At 35.1% G+C, this 8036-nt stretch overlaps 1 protein-coding gene across 1 annotated transcript; it reads left to right on the top strand.

Moving 5' to 3' along the window:
* Positions 1–314: 314 nt before the first annotated feature.
* On the top strand, positions 315–6988 carry LOC145604748 (DNA topoisomerase 6 subunit B-like). Its single transcript, XM_081660688.1, has 19 exons — positions 315–473; positions 565–617; positions 1093–1190; positions 1295–1400; positions 1691–1825; positions 2000–2051; positions 2132–2196; positions 2373–2479; positions 2586–2688; positions 2816–2901; positions 3078–3274; positions 4201–4316; positions 4412–4497; positions 4646–4718; positions 5156–5247; positions 5345–5483; positions 5567–5661; positions 5785–5959; positions 6538–6988. Exons 1-19 carry the CDS (start codon positions 380–382, stop codon positions 6682–6684), a joined length of 2019 nt encoding a protein of 672 aa, XP_081516814.1. The 5' UTR covers positions 315–379; the 3' UTR covers positions 6685–6988.
* The last annotated feature ends 1048 nt before the right edge of the window (positions 6989–8036 follow it).

An 8036-nucleotide genomic window follows, 5' to 3' on the forward strand; every position in this document is an offset into this window, starting at 1 on the left:
GAAATTCTGAATTTGAAATCAAATACTTGCATCCAAACACTACCTTAACTCATTCAATAATAAACAATTAAACACAATTTTCACATGCATTTAAAGATTTAATATTGGCGGGAGATATTTGAAGGGTAAACAAAGAAAATAAGTTTCGCATGCTTAAAAGCGCATAATTCATAACATTGACCTGTCTTGTCGACCGTCCGATATGTAATCTTCAATCTTGACCATTCAAATATGGTCAAGTACATCATTCTAGCGTACACCTGCCCACACCAGATCCTTTTTTTCTTCCCTCTTTTTTCTGTAAAACCCTAATTTCCGACAAATTTGAAGAAATTTTTGCAGATTCAATTTTTAAGAATCAGTGCTAGAATTAGCTTTGATGGATTCTGGGGATGATAGTGATATCCCAATTGAGCCCAAAAAGGGGAAATCTAAGACTCCCAGAAAAACTAAAGAAAGCGTTCTCAAGCAAAGTAAGTTCAATTTTTGTCATTTTTTTTTAATTAGAATTGGATTTTAGGGTTTTAATTGATGAAAATTTGATTTTATTTGGTGGGTTGGCAGAATCACCAGCGGAATTTTTCGCGGAGAACAAGAATATTGCTGGATTTGACAATGTAAGTTCCGAGCTCAAATTTTAAGCATTTTATCCCCAATTTTTGTGATTTTTAAATGAATTTTTCGACCTAAGACCCTATTTAGATGTGATTATGATCTTGCTTGAACTATATGATTTTATGATTTACTTGATGATTTATATAAACTTGGGTTACTGTACATAGGAGCTTGTTATAATAGTTAGCTAATAGTACTATTGTGAAGTAGGGATAACACTAGTTGTTTCTAAGGGCAACGTGTCGGATTATAGTTATAGGTCTGGTATCACTCAGATGGTGCTGACGTTACGCCTTGCTCCATCGTGCTTTTGCTGTGATTTTTAACTGATAGCGAGTCCCGAGTGAATGTTTATGGTATTGCTAGAATGAGATATGAATGGAAGTTGAGGTGTGACTGTGTGTTAAAAGGTTGTAATGAAATATAATGTGTGTGACATTATTGCTTATTTCATGACGTATTATTCGTCTGTTGCAGCCTGGGAAGTCTCTGTACACTACTGTGAGAGAGTTGGTTGAAAATGCTCTTGATTCTTCAGAGTCTATATCAGAGCTTCCTGTTGTGGAAGTTACAATGTTAGTGGTTTTAGCTATTGAATTATGACACAAATGTATGGAACACATCCATTAATCATGTTGACAAGTTTGATATTTTTTCGTGCTGCTTTTTGTTATTGAAGTGAAGAGATAGGGAAGAGTAAGTTCAATTCTATGATTGGTCTTATTGACCGGGAGCGAGTTGATCAGGAGTTATATGATGATTATGAGACAGCCAAGGCTCGTGAGGTAAGTGAGCTTTTAGTGTTCCATCAAATGCAGTTAGTTATCCAAGCTTGGTTATTCCTGTTTTGGTTTTAGTCATGATTTCTCTTGAGTTTTAAATTTACAAATTGATTTGGTCATATGGTTTATATCCGTGAATTTTAATTTTACAAATTGTAGGTCTCTATGCCAGTAGCCCAGTATGGTTAGTGACTGATAATCTGATATCATGAGTTAAGTTAGGTTTTTAACTAGGAATATGTGGATCAGGATATCTAATTTTGATCTGACCTCATTATTTGTTGCTCACATAGAAACGCCTGGCAAAGGAAGCCCGTGATCTGGAAATCCATGCAAAAAATGCAGCTTTGGGGAAGAAAGTTAAAGAGACTGCTGCAAAAGCTAGCAAAGGCCGGGGTGAAGCCTCTTTTTTCAGGGTGATATGTAAGGTGATTTATATCTCAACCTTCTGTCTATTTGGTCTCTCTCTCTCTCTCTCTCTTTTTTTTTTTTTTTTTTTTTTTTTTTTTTTTTTTTTTACTGAAAGCTCTTGCAGATTTTCTGCTACTTTTCAAAATTCATCTCCACTTCTATGTTGATATAGTGTTTTCCATTTTATGTAGGACAATGGCAAAGGAATGCCGCATGATGACATACCTAATATGTTTGGGAGAGGTGTGATTATTAATATGCTTGGAGTTTACTTATCTCCCTGCTTTTTCTTTGTTGTAAATATTTATTATTCCCTTATGCAGTTTTATCTGGAACAAAATATGGACTGAAACAAACACGTGGGAAATTCGGATTAGGGGCTAAGATGGTAAGTGTTGTCTTCAGCTAAAAGTCGAGCAGCTCTTTTGTTGTATGAGTTTTGTTGCACTAGATAGTAGCATTTGTGCCTTTTCTTTGATGTCAAGCTTACGTTCCAAGCTGTGATTTTTTATGCTATAGATTTAGTGTTATCAGGCTTATGTAACTCATATCGAACTTATGTAGGCTTTGATTTGGTCCAAGATGAGCACCGGACTACCTATAGAGATATCATCAGCAATGAAAGGCAATAATTATGTATCATTCTGCAGGCTGGATATTGACATCCATCGGTATGGTAGAATTTGCTGAATTTCTGAGGTTTATGTTTCTATCTCCAAAGCTATGTTGGTTTGTACTGTACATAATGGTACCAGTATGCTAATGGTTTGCTTCTAGGAATATTCCACACATTCATATACATGAAAAACGTGAAAATAAGGACCGTTGGCATGGAGCTGAAATTCAAGTTGTCATTGAGGGAAATTGGACTACCTACCGGGTATTTATTGTTGTCATTTGGTTTCTATCCAGGCACAGTTGCTTTTGCTTTGTCAGGTTATTCTTTAATTACTATAACTTGAAACTTACTATCTTTTCTAATTATTGGTAACTTGTTGCTCATGCAGTCTAAGATATTGCATTACATGCGTCAGATGGCTGTCATCACCCCTTATGCTCAATTTGTCTTCAAATATATTTCAGAAACGCCTGAGTATGTTGTCCCCCTCTTGTCTTTGTTTTCTGCATCTTTCACTTGCCTCATTTTGGCTGTCTACATTCAACAACTAAACTTATACTTTTCCCCTTAGTTGACCTGATTCAACTCTCATTGAGTATGTTGTTGCCTTCTAGGTATTGGCTAATTATTTATCTATTTTATTTATGCAGTAAGAATGTGACCATAGGATTTGCACGAAGAACTGATGTAATGCCTCCTGTACCCATGGAAACAAAGTATCATCCATCTGCTGTCGATCTATTACTCATTAAGCGGCTTATTGGTGAAACTTCAAAGCAGAATTTGCTACAGTTTCTTCAACATGATTTCGTGAATATAGGAAAACCTCATGCTCAGCGTCTGATTGGTAAGAAATTATTTCTGAAACACACACTATAGTGTACTAACTATTAAGTACATGGTAATAAGTGAATTTTTAGATGCCCCAAAGTGAATTTTGAGGCTGTGTTGTATTTGTGATTCCCTTATCACTGCTTAGCATATGAAAATCGTGTCATTGTTTACATCCTAAGCTCCTAACTATTTCTAGCACAGGGTAGAACAGTTGTAACTAACCTTTTGTAATTCCTAGGAAATTGGTTTATCTTGTTTTGGTTGCAATGGGAAATAGTTTCTTGTGGTAGTATATATTTCAGGGGATTTAACTTTCCTTGTGTAATTCTTAGGAATTTGGTTTTGTTTAATTGCAATAGGATATAATTTTCTTGTGGTAATTTATAATTCAAGGGATTTACCTTTCCTTGTTTAATTCCTAGGAAATTGGTTAAACTCGTTTTGTTATCATATGAGAATTTATAATTCGTGACAATTGTGAATGACTGGAGGTTGGGGGGGGGGGGGGGGGGCGGGGGGCGTTGTTAAGTAACATAACTTTTCAAGTTCCCATGCTATGTAGGAATTTCAAATTCCCAAGAAAGTTGCAATTTCTCCATTTTGGAAATTTTATGTCAACCACATAAGATGTGATTCAAGCATTTCCTTAAAATTTTCATTTTCCTTGTCAATTAAGTGCAACCAAACAAGCACAAAATTTATGATTCCATCTTGTGAAAGTGTGAAACCACCTTTTGGTAGCATCTCTGTATGGACAAGGGCCAAAAATCTTGTCATGCTATTATATTGTTTATTTGTTATTACTCTGTACTTGTTAGAGATGGTTCAATTGCATGGAAATTGATAGTATCTTTGTTTCATATATATGCTAGCTAATACAAGTTTTTAATTATAGACACTCCAATGGATCTATAATGATGATGCCATGTCAACTTTCAGGTGAAATGGGCCCAGAATTCAGCCCTAAAATGGCTGTAAAATCACTTACCTCACAGCAGCTCGTTCGCATACATCAATTGTTTCGTCAGGCTAAATTTGGTGATCCTAGTGGAGATGTAAGCCACTTGCTGCTTATAATCATTAGTGAATTTGCATTGAGATTTTTGCCTCGTCTCTTACAGTATATTAATGGCTTGTGAACTGCTTGCAGTGCCTCAGCCCTGCAGGAGAGTACAATCTTCGGTTAGGAATCATAAAAGAGTTGCATCCTGACATGGTTGCTACTTACTCTGGCAGGTTTATATCTACTTTTGAGATCTATATTTTTTTCTCTTTTCTTGACATCATGCTGAAATAATGTATAGATGGACAAACTATATTGCTACAATATTTTAATTAACTTTTGCTGTGAAATTATATTACTGCTGTATATATTTCTATGCAGTGCTCAAGTGTTTGAAGGCCACCCTTTTCTTGTGGAAGCTGGAGTCAGTGTTGGTGGCAAAGATGTTAAACAAGTAAGTAGTTGCATCCGCTTTGTGAATTTTGGTCATTGATGTAGAATAGTGATGCCAATTATTGAGATATGTAAAGTTGGGATTTTAGTCCCTTGAGGACAGAAATGGCAGGAATTTAGTGAAAGGCATTGCTTTGGAGTTGTTTTTCTTCTGATAGATTTACAAGGCGGATAATAATGTGTTTTGTTGTCATAAAATTGTTTGGTTATTATAACGTCTCAGTATGGGCCTGTTCTAAAAAATCCTAGGCCTTTTAGGCTTGTAGCATCAGTCATTAGATGCCCATATTTGCAATTGCATACGAAGTATTTTTTAAAGTTGTCATGTTGCTTGGCAATTTTTTGAGGATATTCAAAGTTGTCAATAGGTATAATGATAGTTTCTTTTCATCTATAGTCCTATGTTTGGCTATATGTCTAATTTCTGCTTTACTGTAGGGTTTAAACATCTTCCGGTTTGCCAACCGAATTCCACTTCTCTTCGAGCAAGGTGCTGATGTTGTTACGAGGACGGCTATAAAGAGGATCAAGTAAATGCTTTTTTATTTATGCCCTTGTCCTTGCTATTCTGAGGCAGTGCCTTCAATTGTATTGATGAAGACATCTCATTGGGAGCTTATTTGTCAGTTGGGGCAGTTATAAAATTAACCAGAATCAGGACAAGATTGGAGTCTTTGTCAGCATTGTTAGCACAAAAATCCCATTTAAAGGGACTGGAAAGGAATACATTGGTGATGACATCAGTGAGATAGCTTCGGCAGTCAAGGTGAGTCTTTTCTCAGTTTTAAAATTTACTTATAAAGTTTGGATTTGGTCAAACACTGGTTCTCATTCTATGGTATGTTACAGTATGCTATTCAGCAATGTTGTATCCAGTTGAAGTCCAAGATAGTGAAGAGAATTCAGGCCAGGGAACAACAAGAAAGAAAGCGAAATATGAGCAAGTAAATATAAGCCCTGACTCTCTTTCTTAAGTATTTTTAATTTATTTATTTACTTATTTGTTTTTTTTTGTTTTTTTTTTTTTTATTTTAGTCCTCACCCTTCCTGGTTTTTGCAATTGTTAGATACATTCCAGATGCTGCAAATGCCATCTATGATGTGCTTAAAGAGGCGGCACAATTGCATGCATCAAAAAAGAGAAAATATGAAGGCGAGGATGCAGAAATACTGAGAAAGGTGTCAACTCGTGCTTTAACAACAGAGACACTTAAAGAGAAACTCGCTAGACATGTTGAGCAGGTAAGATCAGCAGCTTGCCTCTACTGTGGCAAATTATACCTGCTTTCTTCCAAGATCTTCTTTGATTTCATAGCCATATTTCTGAATGTACATCAGATTTTGTACATTCATGAGTCCTGGTACCAATATCTGTGCTGTTGAGTCATTAGTTCGTGTGATGCTCTGCCATATTTGCATCCATATTCTCATCTTACCTTTATCTTTAAGCACTGAACATATTCTTGTACTCATCCAACAAATTGAAACATAATCCCTCCACCTGCAATAAGTTCACACTGGCTGAATCCTTCATGATACAGCGTGATTTTACAGAGAGACCCTTTAGAACAGTTATGCCATTTCTTTCCTCTTTACCCACATAATCCAAGTAGTAGCATATTGGAATTATAATTTTAAGATGTAAGAAAGATGGCACTTAATACAATTAGTACTTTATGTGGCTATTAATTACAGATGAAGTGAGTATATCATACTTGCTCTAGGAACAGCCACAGTGGTAGCTATCATGCTATCATTTTTCTGTCAACCTTCTCTTTTCCATTTAATGTGACTTTTCTTCATAATTGTTGTTCTTGCAGGTCGATTATGAAATGGCTCTTGAATATGCTACACAGGCTGGAGTTAGCGATGAACCTAGAGAAGCTTTTCATGTACAGTCACTAGAATCGGAAAACAACTTCATTGACCTGCACAGTCCTGTTTTTGTTTTCAGACTTTTCCAGTAGGATCAGGTATAAGTTCATACTGTATTTTTTTTAGTTATTTTCACTCTCAGGGTGTTGTAATTTTTTCTTTCTATAGTTCTATTATTTTCGGTTGAAAAATACTAATAAAATTTTATGTTAAAGAGTGTAACTGGTTTATATGCGAACTAACTGTAATCTTTTATAGTCTTTAGGATTGTATAGGCATATTCTGTTTTTTTTTTTTTAAATTTTTTTTCCCTTTCAATATGTAAATGGAAGGTTTGAGACTGGATGTAAAAGTTGAACAATATTATAGATAGAAGCATAGAACAATTTCAATGTTTTTCTTTGTGCATGTTCCTCCAAGGATTTGATGATCTAGTGAGTTGGTGTGCCAATCACCTTTTGCCCCCGGTAACGAAGAGTGATTGTCAATCTGTTATGATGTAAAAGGAATGCTTTTTCTCAGACTTGTGGGCGATTGTCGACGTTGAATGTGAACCTGACTTGAAAATGCAATGCTAAGGAGATGTTAGGAAACAAGTATAGTATCATCTTCCCATGTATTATATTCTTTCAACATGATATAAATGGTTTATGTACATCCTTTTGGCAGAGATGCATTATGTTCTTCGGTTCTTCCCCATTGTTAGTATTGATACTGATGCAGTACCGTGCCTTCAACCTTAGACTGGGATTGTCTATTTTAACCTCATCTCAAGATTCTCAACCTTTGCTTGATTAAGACCGCTGTAAATGTACTCATCCACTAATTTGTCTTGATGACCCACCCTTAGAGGATCCTTCCATTGATCTTTAATTTTGGGTTGATCCTCAGTTATACAGTATGTAATATGTATGTTGTGGATTTGAAGTATCCATGTATACAAGATCCTTTCTATCGTAGGAGCTAACTGATGCAAATTTGTCACAGTTTTCCAAATGTAGTACTCCGTATGAGTATTTACGCAAGTAAAAAGTGACACTTTCTATAATATCCTCAATTTTTTTACTAAGTTTGGAGGGTTGAGGGAATTTTGATACGAGAAATTCATTTTTTACAAGTGAATGTCTAAAGTCTAGATGACACACTAATGATATCTTTTAATGGTTATGCTAGTTATACTTGGAATTTACTTTTAAATTTTTAAGTTTACAGTAATAAGTAAGGAACAGCATTAATATTGTGATACTTCTACTTATTTTATTTTTTGGAATTTTAATTTTAAATATTATCAATTTGAAGAGGGAAAAGACAAATCTCAAGCTTAGAAATTGTCGCCTAATCTCTGAGAGTGGACTTAAGAGTTCACTCTACAGAAGGAAAAAAAAAAAAAAAAAAACCCAATTTACATCACAAGTAAAACTTGCTCAACTACACACATATGCAA

The sequence above is a fragment of the Chenopodium album genome, chromosome 22 (genome assembly GCF_948465745.1).
Source record: "Chenopodium album chromosome 22, dcCheAlbu1.1, whole genome shotgun sequence".
In the NCBI taxonomy this organism is placed as follows: Eukaryota; Viridiplantae; Streptophyta; class Magnoliopsida; order Caryophyllales; family Amaranthaceae; genus Chenopodium; species Chenopodium album.